Genomic DNA, 13,652 nt, shown 5'->3' with positions numbered 1-13,652 from the left:
TGGGTGCCCCTGGGGTATGTGGTAACCCCTCGGATGTCTGGGTGCCCCTGGGGTATGTGGTAACCCCTCGGATGTCTGGGTGCCCCTGGGGTATGGGGTAACCCCTCGGGTGTCTGGGTGCCCCTGGGGTATGGGGTAATCCCTCGGGTGTCTGGGGGCCCCTGGGGTATGGGGTAACCCCTTGGGTGTCTGGGTGCCCCAGTGGTATAAGGTAACCGCTCAGGTGTCTGGGTGCCCCAGTGGTACAAGTAACCCCTCGCATGTCTGGGTGCCCTGGAGGTATAGAGTAATTTATTGTATGTACAATATTGTCCTCAAGGAACACAGAACATAAATGGGAATGTTTCAAGTTTGTTCTACACAAGCGTACTGAAAAATATATTGCAATGGGTAAAAAGTTTAAGAGACTAAAATTAAAACCTATGTGGCTCACAGCTTAAAAAAGCCATATAGAGTAAAAAAAGGGCATTCCAAAAATATAAAAGAAGGATGACCTTCATTGTTTGAAAACTTTAAAGAATACAACAAAAGATGTAAAAAAGGGGATAAAATGTGCAAAACTTCAAATTGAAAGACAGCTTGCAAAGGAAAGTAAGGCGAACCCCCCAAAAATGTTTTAAATATATTAATAGCAAAAGGATCAGATCTGAGCATGTAGGCCCCTCAAAGGATGTCTCTGGGTTGGTAACTGGGGATAAAGAAAAGGCCGATTTACTAAACACTTTTTTTTAGCTCTGTGTACACAAAGGAAAATGGCAGTGCTCAAGTCCAAATTCATAATAGCAATGCCACTGCCTTAAATGAGTCACAATGGCTCAAAATTGATATAGTTGAGAAACAGTTTGGCAAAATTAAGGTTGACAAAGCACCAGGACCCAATGGATTACATCCACGTGTCCTCAAAGAGCTTAGCTCGGTTATCTCAGAGCCATTATTTCTAATTTTTAGAGACTCTTTAGTCACTGGCAAGGTACCGATGGATTGGCGTAAGGCCAATGTGGTTTCTATCTTCAAAGGGAGCAAAGTCATTACCAGGTAACTACAGACCCTTTAGTTTAACGTCCATAGTTGGAAAGGTCCTAGAGAGTTTGATAAAGAACCACATAGAGAAGGTTCTGCTAGAAAAAAATACTATGTGATAGTCAGCATGACTTCAAGAAAGACAGAAGTTGTCAAACAAATGTATACTCTTTATGAGGAAGTAAATAAACAGGTAGACCGTTGATATAGTGTACTTGGACTTTGCTAAAGCATTTGACACTGTACCCCACAGACGGTTAATATGCAAGTTAGGGTCAATAGGCTTAGAAAAGTCAATCTGTAAATGGATAGAGAACTGGCTTAAAGACCACATCCAGAGGGTTGTAATTAATGATTCATACTCTGAATGGTCTAAGGTTATTAGCGGTGTACCCCAGGGTTCAGTGTTGGGACCTTTACTGTTTACCATCTTTATAAATGATATAGAGTTTGGCATTAAAGGAACCGTTTCTGTGTTTGCGAATGACCCCAAACTATGTAATGGAATTATGTCCATACAGGATGTCTATAATCTACAAGCAGACCTGGATGTACTATTTGACATGCATGCTTCATACTGTCTAGGGGGAATACACTTGGGGGAGTTAGAAATGGAAAAGGTTCTGGTCGATCATAGACTTAATAACAGCATGCAATGCCGAGCTGCAATATCTAAAGCTAGTAAAGTACTTTCTTGTATCAAAAGAGGAATAAACTGCAGAGATGGAGACATTATCCTGGCCCTGTACAAAGCATTGGTCAGACCACATCTGGAATATGCAGTCCAGTTTTGGGCACCAGTTCACAAAAAGGATATTGTGTAATTGGAGAGAGTGCAGAGAGGGGCAACTAAACTAATAAAAGGAATGGAGGAACTCAGCTATGAGGAGAGATTAGCTGAAGTGAATCTATTCTCCCTTGAGAAGAGACGTATAAGGGGGGATATGCTCATCCTGTATAAATATAAAAATGGTCCATATACAGAACTCTCTTCCCAACTATTCGCTTTGAGATCATTACAAAGAACAAGAGGGCACTCTGGAGGAAAAGAAATGTAATCTCTGCATAAGGAAGGCATTCTTCACTGTAAGTTCTGTGAAAATATGGATTTGGCTCCCTCAGGAAGTAGTTTCAACAACTACTATAGATTACTTTAAGAAAAAGTTGGTCTATTCCTAGAAGCACAGAATATAACTGGGTATTAAGGCTTTAAAGTAAAGATAGGAGACTGTTGATCCAGGGAACATCTGATTGCCTCATGGAATCGGGAAGGAATTTTTTTCCCCTGTTTAAAGCATATTGTACCAAGGGTTTTTTGCCTTCCTCTGGACCAACTATGTCCATGGAGTTTTTTATCTGGGATATGTTTTATTTCCCTTGTGGTTGAACCTAATAGATTTATGTCGTTATGTAATTATGTATGTTGTGGTGCCCCACCATATATTGTTGATCCTCTGATGCTGGCATGCCCTGTGGTATATTTTAACCTCACGGATGTCAGGGTTCCCCAGGGTATAATTTAACCCTTCAGATGTTGGCATGGCCCGGGCTATAGACAAGCCCCACAATGTCAGAGGGCACCCCAGAGTATAGAGTGAATCCTCTAATACCGGGATTCCCCATGTAACCCTTTGGATGTTAGGGTATCCGAGGTATATAGTAGAGGGGTAGAGGCTGGCAATAGCTGCTCAGCTGTCAAAATAAAGCCAGGAAGAAAAATTCTGCTTTTGGGGTGCACAGGGGCCACCAGTAGCTCATTGGCTGACAGACTGGGGCAAGAAGCAGCTGTTTTAACATTTGGGCTGCACATGGGTCAGCGATTTATACTCTGCTGTCAGACAATTAGCAGCAGGATCTTTTTGGCTTTCAGGGTACAAAGGGCTTCGGAAGTTGGCTATGACTGTCAGGTTGGGGCAAGCAATAACTCAGGGGCCAATGTTAGCTCTTTAGCTTGCAGCCAGGGACCCGGAGCAACTTTTTGGCTTTTTTGCACACAAGTACCAGCAGATACTAATTGTTTTTGGATAAGGCAGCAACAACTCCTGGGCTGTCAGGGTTCAAAGAATAATGGTGGCTCCCTAGTGCCTGGGAATGGCAATGGCTCCTCATCTCTTGGGTTTTCAAGCTCACATAATGGAGTTATTTCTCCTTCATCCAAAACAAGAATTTTAAGAATTTTATTTTCCTGGATTTTTCTTTAGTTTGCCTATTTCAGCCATGACTGACCTTACTGTCCTTCTTTACTATTCTGCTACCTGCAGGACCTGCATAGGGAGTATAGCGTTGTGGAATAATTTATTTACTTTTGTTTGTATTTGTTATATTTTATTTTGCATATTTATTGTGTGTGTTTGTTTTTTTTCAGCCCTCTGTTTTGGGCCTGAAGGGCAGCCGTAGTGCTGTGACTTATGCACAGGCTTTAAGTAACATTCCCGAGACTCAGATCTCCACCTTGGACAATGGTCTGCGTGTGGCCTCTGAAGAGTCTGGCCAGCCAACCTGCACAGTAAGTAGCAATGGGCCCATGTCGGTTGTACAGAAAGGTAAACTGGTCCTGTTGGGTTGACTAGGTGATATTGGGGGGGGGTATTGCGTTTTGGTGTATTTTGTGTACTACGCTAGTCTAGTAAATCAGTGAGCTTTAGTTTCTTATCCAATGCCCAGTGTCCTCCCCAGCATCTTTTAGCTGGGCGCACCACCCACCACTTTTTGGGTGGTTACTGAAGAGTTTGGTGATAATACAGGGGTTGCCACCCACCTACAATTTCTTACCACCCAGCTTGAAAAAATGTTTGGCTTGAACACTGAATGCTTAATGGTACATTGAAAGTACCACCTTGATTGGCCGGCCTGGGGTAACTGTAACTCCAGCAAGATTGAACCAAAGTGCCAATCCCAGCAATATATGGTATTGCCTGGTATCCTGGCAACCAAAGCTGAGCTGCACATGCGCACAGGTAGGAGGTATTATTGCAGAAGGAACATTGCTTGACTCTTTCTGCAATAATGACCTGCCTGATCGTGACTTGTATCGCAGTCATTCACCGACCCTTAAGGACACATCCATGAATGAAGTCGGGCAACTGCTGTACATGTTGTATTCTCACCCGACTTAAACCCAACTATTCGTCTAGGTCGAGGTGTGTACATAGCCTAACACATCCTGCTTCCATAAAAGCCAGGAAAGTGCAATTGGAAATAGTTTGCCTATGCACAGGGACAAAGTAGATTACTAAATCAAGAAGTTTGATTTGAGACTTTACTGGTTACTGACATGGTAATATCTGCCTAATTTTAGCTATTAGGGAAGTATGTTTATTTTAATATCACTTTATCCATATTGTGTTTCAGGTTGGTGTATGGATTGGAGCCGGCAGCCGCTATGAAAGTCCTAAAAACAACGGTGCTGGCTATTTTCTTGAACATTTGGCATTCAAGGTGAGTTATATAAACGTTTTACCACAACATGAAACTATAAGTATGTGTATTTTGTTTAAAGTGTGGATCTATTATTTAATCCAAAGTTAATAAGCTTTAAAGCAAATCGGTATTCTAGGTATCCTTGCCACCAACTCCTTTCCCACCAGTCAAATCTCCTGTTGAAGCTGTGAAGGTTTGTGACTTTTTAAAAGCTGAAACTTGTATGGGGCCAAACACGTTTTTTCTCATGTGTGTACATATCTCAGGCATCACATGAGCCTGGAAATCGGTGGCTTTTTCACACAGCATTAAAATGAGAGGTCAAGGGGACGGTGTTATGTCCTAAATTTCCTGAAAGCACAGTTTCTCATCTCCAACGCCATCTATCAGCAAATAGGCAATAAAATAAGATACAAATTGGGTTGCCTATTGGCAAAATCTATGCAACCATTTGTATTCACTGTCCCTACTCTTGGAATCTTGGACAGCAGACTAAAACATATTAAAAAAAAAAAAAAAAAAAAAAAAAAACAGGTCTGCCACAGAACTTTTCATTCACATTTGCTGATTCTTACTGGGAAAAATCTTCAGAATATATGAAAAAAACCTGGTTCATGTTTGCTATTAGTCAACAATTCAGAAAGCATGTAAGCCAGGGGCAGCCAATTTGACCACATTTTATAAGTTTTAACAGTGACAAACTTCATTTTTATCTAAGAAAACATTTCTGCAAGTAAAAGTAAAGCCACTATTTACCAATATTTCTGTGCTTATCATCCAGCTGACTAAAACTTGCATCATAGGTGATTTATATTTCCTATTGCATTTTTTCTTTAGGGTACAAAGAAGCGTCCACAAGCTGCACTGGAGCAAGAAGTGGAGAGTATCGGCGCCCATTTAAGCACATACACCACACGTGAGCAGACTGCCATCTATATTAAGGCCCTGTCCAAGGATCTTCCTAAAGGTGAGAATATTTTGGCACTTTATAATCTTCAAGGTCATAACAGATACCTGTAAATGTGTCATAGGTTGTGCTGTCTTGAAACATGAGGTGGTTCTGTAACATTTCTGGTCCTGCTTGTAAATGACACACCAATCCACATCAGATTCCTTTTAAAGTAGGTAGCAAAGAAGGGTAGTGACTGTGTGACACCTAACTGCTCAATCAGAAAAAAGGTGATGATAATTTCAGAGGGCAGATGTTCATGACAGAGAAGGGATGTGCATGAGAAATACAAACTTTGCTAATAATAAACTGGTAGTCATGCTAGTAAAACGGAAGCATGTAAATACCAATGGTGTAAGTGAGTAGTATTGAGTAGTGGATGTGAACTACACCGCAGCTTTACAGATGGCACTTGTTCACAGCATTAGTTTTATTAGTGGTCCACAACAACTTGAACATAGTTGGTGGCATCACAGCATTGACCACAACAGTTATAGGTAAATACTAAATAAACTACTGGAACTTGCCAGGTTTCATAGTTTAAAATTAAATTTAGATGTGCTCCTATAATTGCATGTTGCAAACTGGGTAAATCAATGCTGCCATGTTTCTTGTCATTTTTTTTATTGTGGTACTGTTAGCTATCTATTTATTTTAAACATATTTTTATTGATTTTCTTGAGATGTTTGACAAAGAAAAAACAAACAAAGTAAACAAAATAAAAAACAATAGTATCATATAGGGAAAGAGGAACAAATCCTGATCCCAGCATATTTTACAGTAACCGTATGGACCAGTTGCATAGAAACTAAGTGAAAAAAATAAAAGCTAAAGAGACAAATGTACACCCTCATTTCCAAACATAAATGAAAGGACCAAAACAAACAAACATTGCAAGACCCACTATAAATAAATACATTTCCACCTGCCTAGGATTACTACGGTAACATAGTCTCATTCCACCCACTAAGTGCTCAGCAAATCCTTATAGGTTAAAGATTCTTGGAACATACATTTTTCTGTCACTAAAAACCTTGATGAAGGAGGGGGGACTGTTGATCCTCGGAAATGTGTTGGCGACTTGTTACCTTTTGTTTACCTTTCTTTAGGTTGCAAATAGTGATAAACCTCTTTCTGGAAAGTGTGGCTCTCGTTTCTCAAGACATTCTACTAGTTTTCTTACCCCTAGTGGTCAGTCCAATGAATAGAAAGCTACACAGAGTAAAAAAAAAAAAAATAAAAGGAAAAAACAGGTTTTAATCCTCCTGAAGTGTAATTTTTATTTGCTTTCAGCTGTGGAGATTCTGGCCGACGTGGTTCAGAATAACAGCCTGGAGGATTCTCAGGTGGAGCAGGCCAGACAGGTCCTTCTGCAAGAGCTGCAAGAAATTGAAAATAACTTGCAAGAGGTGACTTTTGATTACCTGCATGCAACAGCCTATCAGGGCACTCCTCTCAGCAAAAGCGTCCTGGGACCTTTAGAAAATGCCAAGTAAGTGGCTGTTCAGTCTTCTGTCATTTCATATGGATGTTTCATTCCTGATCTGCTCCCTGGTGGTTGTGCTCTAAGATGCTCTTTAAAGTGAATAAACCAAAATTGTATGAGAGCTGTGTAATGTTTGCGTGTTTGCATTCACTCTTGTGTGCAGCACACATTGATTACTTTATAATATGTTATTTTATAGGAAGCTTACAAGGGCAGATCTTCTTGAATACGTCAACAGAAATTTCAAAGCCCCACGCACGGTGCTGGCAGCTGCTGGAGGTAATGACTTACATTGAACACTATATATTGTAGTCTTTGGAGAACCCTTGCTTCTGTCCCTTCTTACAGAAACTAACCAAATATGAACTATTCAATTTCTAATCCACTTATGTAAACCATAGACAATCTCTGCTGCAGATACCCAATTGTACTTCTTTGGTGCCAACATATTGTCTCTTGCACTGCATGGAAGAATGCTGTCAATTACTATTGGCATGTCAAAGATTCCTCTACCCTTCCTTTTGGCACGTGCCAATATTTTAAACAGTTTGGAGTGGGTATTGATAGGGAAGAAGGCTTAGATGCATGTCTGGGGTGTTTATGCAGGTACAACATTTCTATTTACATGCAAGAAAAGTGGTCAGGTTCACTTTAAAGCAACTCTGTCCTGCAGTAAAACAAAAGTTTAAACAGCAGCCCCCTATAAATGAAGACATTTTAACATTGTTCGATCTTTGTTACCTCAAAAAGTACCACTCTAATCTAACACATCCAGTTGTCGGATACCTGGTTTCTCATAGAGATCAATGGATCATCCTAACAGTCCTTACATTAGTTCACTGTCCTGTAGTGACCGAACAGTTGGTGGATATAACCACAATGTGCAGAAGTGGCCAGGTGGCGTCCAATAAATAACTTGTGTTACCCAAAATAGACATTCAGCGTGATCTCTAGTAACTTATAATACAATATTTTTTTTCTTTACCATCAGGAATCAACCACAACGAGCTGTGTGAGCTCGCTCAGCGACACTTCAGTGGCCTCTCCACACAGTACGAGAAAGATGCCATCCCTGTTCTGACCCCATGCAGATTCACTGGAAGTGGAGTAAGAGAAAATTTAGAGCATCTGTGTAGGCATGCAAAACCTGAAACAACATTCTGTTAGCACAGAACCTAATAAAGCTCAATACAAATCTTCAATACACTTTACTTTGCTTTAGGACACTAGGCTGTGAATAGACTGCTTGGGAATTCTTCACACTCATCTCAGTAATGCACTAATGATGGTAGCCTGTGATGCCATTAATCTTTATTGGCACTCATGTGCATCTTGCCTTCCCAATGCACAATAATAAATTAATTGTCAGTTGCATAATTTTTTTTAATGTGTTGGACTGACAACCTTTTTCAAGGTCAATAGCCTACATTATGTTAACATTTTGCATTGTCCCTTTGGAGCCTTTGTTTGTGTTTGATTTTCCATGTGCTAATGCAGCCAGTACATAAATCCTTTATGTATATAAAGATACTTGTTAATATCCTTTTACCTTCTTTCCAGCTCTCTGCCCGTAATGACGACTTACCTCTGGCTCACATCGCCATCGCAGTGGAAGGGCCTGGATTGAACAGCAAAGATAAGGTGGCTTTGGCTTTGGCCAATACTATTATTAGCAGCTACGATGTGACTTATGGTGGAGGCAAGGTAAGGCTGTCCTATGTGACTATTGTAATCTAAATTATAATTCCAAGCCTTGTAAAGTTATTCTTGAAGCCAGTGTTTACCTATAATTTAGGATGTGTTTTCTTCTTGCACTAAAATCTCTCTGTGCTTCTAGAACCTGTCAAGCAATGTGGGCCGGGCTGCAGCAGAATTCAAACTCTGCCAAAGCTTCCAGCCATTTAACATCCGCTACTCAGACACCGGGCTGCTGGGAATGTACTTTGTGACTGATAAACACCGTATTGAGGACATGCTGCATGTAGCTCAGGCAGAGTGGTAAGTAGGCAGATTTATTTACCCTTACAAATACTGCACTGCAGAATTCCAATGGTTAAACCTTCCTTGGTCATACATGGCACTTCCTCCATATGTGCAGCATGAGGCTACCACCTAGACTGGCTTGTATAGCTCGTTAACAAATGTTAAAATCTATTTAAAGACAAAACCATGTTTTATACAAGAGCTAAAGTTTGGAAGGTCTGGAAAGCAGTAAAAAGCAGACAGGGCTTTCTTAACCCTTCCCCACCCAGTCCAAAGTTTGGGAAACACTGTTTTGGCTAAACATAAACTTTAGTGGAGAACAAACTGTAAGTGTGTTAGTTCTGCTACCCATACATAATACTTCCTCTTTGTCCTGAATCAAGGAGAGTTGGACGCTGCCATGAGTATGGCTTACCAGTGGAAATAAATAAACCCGCATGGTTAACGGTCGACATCTCCAGATTCAAGCTGACATTGGCTGTTTTTTCATTGAGCAGGCCAGCACAAAATCTCCTGTAAAAGGGATTATGTGCCATGCACAGTGCAATGAGTAAAAAAAAAAAGAATTCCATTGTTACTATTGTGTTACAAGTCTTTCAGTGGGCATTCCAAGGTGAAGTGATGTAAGTAAGTTTCATGTGGCATGCTGGGAAAGTTTAGGGTCCCCAAATCATGTGAGAACACTTCTGTGCAATACTGAGAATTTGGATCCTGAAGTTTCCCAAGATCCCTCTGTTTAATCCAATGACATCAGCATCAAGACAGCATCATTGGCATCAGTATCAAACCTGGAGTATTTTCAATTTTTAATCTGGGAGTCGGGGGAGCAGCCACATATAATAATGTTGCATTTTGTTTTAATGCTCTTTGGTGACTTCCAGATGCTTTAATCAATTCATTACTAGACTTTTAAAGATGAATTCTGAGGATGAAAAACATTTACCTTTCTAGTTCACCCTCCTCCCCACTGCAAAGTTGAAGTGCTTATTTTGCATAGGTATTAATGATGAAGTTGATATATTTTCCTTATTTCAAGATTTTCTAGCAGCCAGAACTCTCCTCTGCTATCCTTTGTTGCAGAATGTGGTTGCCCCTATGTGTACTATTGTACTAATCAGAACTGCTGGGGCTGCATTTGAAGGGCATTGAAGGGCAATGAAGGGAAGAGGCTCTGAGAGATTGGCTCCATGAAGAGGAGGAAAACTGCGGGAAAATAAAATAGGATTATCACCTTATTTATCATCTAGGCAAAATGAGCAGTTCACCCATGCAATAGGGATCTGGAATCCAATATGAAATTTGTTTTTCTTTTTCCCAAAATTTGCCTGAAAGTAAAGTTCTCATGTAAAGGGCTATTTAATAGTTTGTTAAAACTGGAGGTTTTAGTTACATACATTTGTAAATTTATATATGTCTATGTATTACATGTGCCACCACCTGTGTGTTTCATGCTAAACTCCCTGTTCTTTCCCCTGGCAGGCGGTCAATGCAAAAACATTAAGAGATGTCTGCACAAAGTATATTTATGAAAAGTGTCCTGCTGTGGCTGCAGTTGGTAAGTGGACCTTTTTGGATTTGAATGTTCTGGATATGCAACAATTGCCATGTTTGGGACTGCCTGTGTTGAACCTTTCGTCCTAAATACCATTCCATCCAACATTGTTTTGGTTTGGGTGGCCAAATCAGAGAAAGCATGCCTGTGGTGTCAAATTCTGACTTTGGCAGCCTGTAAATCTTTATAATCAAATGCTTCCGATGTTACACGTTTTTTGGATGACTAAGAAAGCTGCTGTTGCTTGCTCCTTGATTCCAATCAGTGCTTCTAATTCATTTGCCTGGCACTGAACATGTTCACATCAGGTCGTTGGTTTTTCCTCCATAATGTGTAGGCTTTTTCCAGGTCATCAGAAAAGATGGGCTGTCTGCTCTGGAGATTTACGTTTTGGACAGCAACAAACGGATTCCATAATCCAGAATAAACACTTTAGTTATTTCCAATATCTTCTTTCCAGTACTAAATAAATATCCCAATCTTTTTATTTTTTCCTAGGTCCCGTTGAGCAGCTTCCTGACTACAACCGTATCCGCAATGCTATGTACTGGCTGCGTGTCTAAACACCATCCGTTTTTGGGGACACTTTTTTTGAAAGAAACAAAAAGATATCTTTAAGGCGGAACTAAAGAAATGCTGCAAAATGGTGATAGTGATATTTCTAAAAACATTGAATGCCCGCACTCCCTTTTCTGCAGATGTAAAATACAGCCATGAACGTCCATTTGTGTATTTTTTGAACAGCTTGTGACATTGCAGAATAAAATGTAACTTAAATGAGACATGGAGTCTTTTTTTATAAATTTCTTTAGATTTTTATGGGTGGGCTTGCATTAAAGAATATTTTACTGCAATAATACAGTAACGAGTCCATATTTGGCTTGACCTACCATGGAATCCATGACCACATTTGAATTATATCTAAACCCAAGTAGAATGTGATACATTGCAGCTTTACCAGTCCTTAGACTTGGTGGCTGAATTATTTCTCCTTTCTGGCTTTGGTTTTTCCTTTTTTATTTTTTGGTAACATCCTGTCCTCACTTATTGTGCTGTACTTAGTGTATTTAGAAGCAGCGTGGTCATCCTAGGCTGTTGTCACCTCTCTGTCTTTTCAAAATAGAAGGGAAGAGTTCTATAGGACATAGAAAAGAACTACTGAGAGCTGATACAACTAAAATAACTCAAATCCAGTGTCCTGGATGTTTCCTGTGGTTAGGGTTTTTTTTTTTTGCAGAAAATATACTAAAAAAACTAATGCAACCACATCTAAGGCTGCAACATACATGTTCTTGGGTTTAGATACACTTTGTGATCTTGGTAGAAGGGAAGAAGGGTTTGCAGAAACTTTATGGCATTCTGGGTGATCAAAGGCACTGATCTCAATTTGTTAACCACAGTGTTGCCCTTTATTATATTGCACTGCTCACTCCTAAAAGCAATGAGGCTTTTCCAAAAATCCATCCTTAGGATAATGGCATCTGTGTCCAGCTTTTTTTTTTTTTTTTTTACTATAAATGGAAGAGCAAGGATAAAAAGGCATGTAGAACACTCAGACCTTTATTGTCCACCAAACAAAGGAATGGCGTTACTCTTCCAGCATTCTCTATTACAAGATGGTCAGACAGCACACAAGTACAGAAAGGTCCCTCTTACTTTGGGACAGACAAGCAGTGAAAATGCAGCACTGCACAATCTAGTTCAATGAATGGAAACTTCACTGGAAACTTTAGGCAGCAGATGGCATTCCACATCCAAAAAGCAAATATGCTCAGTGGTGCCCACTTGTGGACAGATATATCTTTTGCAGCCAGTTTGTGTCTTCGCTTGCTGGATTTTATTTGAGTGCTGAATGATAATTTTACAGCCCTCCGTAAGCTGCGGATTGGATTGAGACATGTCTGAATGTCAAGTTCTGTTGTAGCTTGTATCAATGATCATCCTTCCAGCTCTGACTCTGCAACACAGCCCATAGCATCACTGCAAAGAAGGGAGCTGCCAGATTACCGCGGGCGATATTAAAATGGAATAAGTACAACTGCAATTCAGACACAGATTAATGTATCATTATTTGTTCTAAAATAAAGTACTTGAATTTGATTGGGTGTATCAGCCTTTTGCTGTTCCTGCATAGAAAAAAGGATGGAATAGTAAAACAAGATGACAATCAGTTGTGTTGCACTATTTGAAGCTTGCTGATAGGCTGGGAGAGCAGATTGACAGGGAGATCAGCCCATCAGCTTCTTATCTATCACCGTCCTGCAAAAATTTAGGTGAAGGACAAGACCTGGAAGTAATATTTACCAGCAGCAGTGACCAGGTCTCCTGTGTAAATCTTAGAACTGAATGAATACAGTTCAGCTGTAAAATATAACTACACACTGAAACAAAAAGCAGCTATCCTGTGCCCCCCTCCCCTAAGTTAAACTAACCCACCTTTCCCTTAATAGTTGCAAACTTGCTGAGATCTGATGGCTGGGGGTTCTTCTTTTTGATTACATACAATGCAGCAGTCACTAGCATCCTGGTTACACCTGCACAGTGCAAGAGATTTCCCCTAACTTTCTGTGGCTTCTGTCAAGCAGGAAGTGAACGGAAACCAAGGTTTAACCCTTTCCTACTCTTGCCAAGACCTTCCAGTAACTTCAATTCCATTTATGTGTCAATGTAAAATGCAAAGGCCCACCACAAGTATTGGGACGATTTCTATAAAGTAGCACTTCCAGTTCCCTCCTTGCTGCTCCATGGCATCCTGGGTGCCAGCCCATTAACCAGGACCACTTATTGGCAGTAAAAGTACGTGAAGATGGCACTGACCTAATATGTGGCATTGCTGGACAATATCTGCTGCCAAACTGCATGCAGATGGCATCTTCGTGGTAACTTGCAAGTGAGCATTTCTGCCTATCTGGCAGTGAAAGAGTGCTGAATACCTTTTACACAGCACATTCACCTACTTACAGGAACAACGCCCTGTATTGAAGCACCAAGCGGGCTCCTGGCATTGGACCAGACTACGCTCACTAAGCCGTAATAGCTAACTGTCACTGGTACTGAGATGTTCCCAAGGTTACAGACTGTGGCCACGGGGCCGACTGGGCTTGGCGGATTTTGCCTTTTTATCCGCAAGTGAGGAGTAAAGTGATGGAAAATATCCAGAAATTCCGTCTGTGTGCTCAGTGATGCAGAGAACAAGCCGTATCACGTCCTGGAGAAATCCCCTCTCCTCTCCGCAGAAACT

General features: G+C 40.6%; 1 protein-coding gene across 1 annotated transcript in view; it reads left to right on the top strand.

Moving 5' to 3' along the window:
* UQCRC1 (ubiquinol-cytochrome c reductase core protein 1) overlaps window positions 1-11,193 on the top strand; it is a 12,137-nt gene extending 944 nt beyond the window's left edge. The window contains exons 2-12 of the mRNA XM_072421207.1: window positions 3,386-3,526; window positions 4,372-4,458; window positions 5,278-5,407; window positions 6,684-6,882; window positions 7,076-7,155; window positions 7,868-7,983; window positions 8,437-8,580; window positions 8,714-8,874; window positions 9,243-9,374; window positions 10,314-10,414; window positions 10,910-11,193. Of these exons, the coding sequence (XP_072277308.1) occupies window positions 3,386-3,526; window positions 4,372-4,458; window positions 5,278-5,407; window positions 6,684-6,882; window positions 7,076-7,155; window positions 7,868-7,983; window positions 8,437-8,580; window positions 8,714-8,874; window positions 9,243-9,374; window positions 10,314-10,414; window positions 10,910-10,974 (1,356 nt within the window). The 3' untranslated portion in view covers window positions 10,975-11,193. The remainder of the gene's footprint in view (window positions 1-3,385; window positions 3,527-4,371; window positions 4,459-5,277; window positions 5,408-6,683; window positions 6,883-7,075; window positions 7,156-7,867; window positions 7,984-8,436; window positions 8,581-8,713; window positions 8,875-9,242; window positions 9,375-10,313; window positions 10,415-10,909) is intronic.
* The last annotated feature ends 2,459 nt before the right edge of the window (window positions 11,194-13,652 follow it).

Source organism: Pyxicephalus adspersus, chromosome 8 (genome assembly GCF_032062135.1).
Source record: "Pyxicephalus adspersus chromosome 8, UCB_Pads_2.0, whole genome shotgun sequence".
Classification (NCBI taxonomy): Eukaryota; Metazoa; Chordata; class Amphibia; order Anura; family Pyxicephalidae; genus Pyxicephalus; species Pyxicephalus adspersus.
The sequence above is the reverse complement of the archived record's forward strand: the minus strand, read 5'-3'. Positions and strand labels throughout refer to the sequence as shown.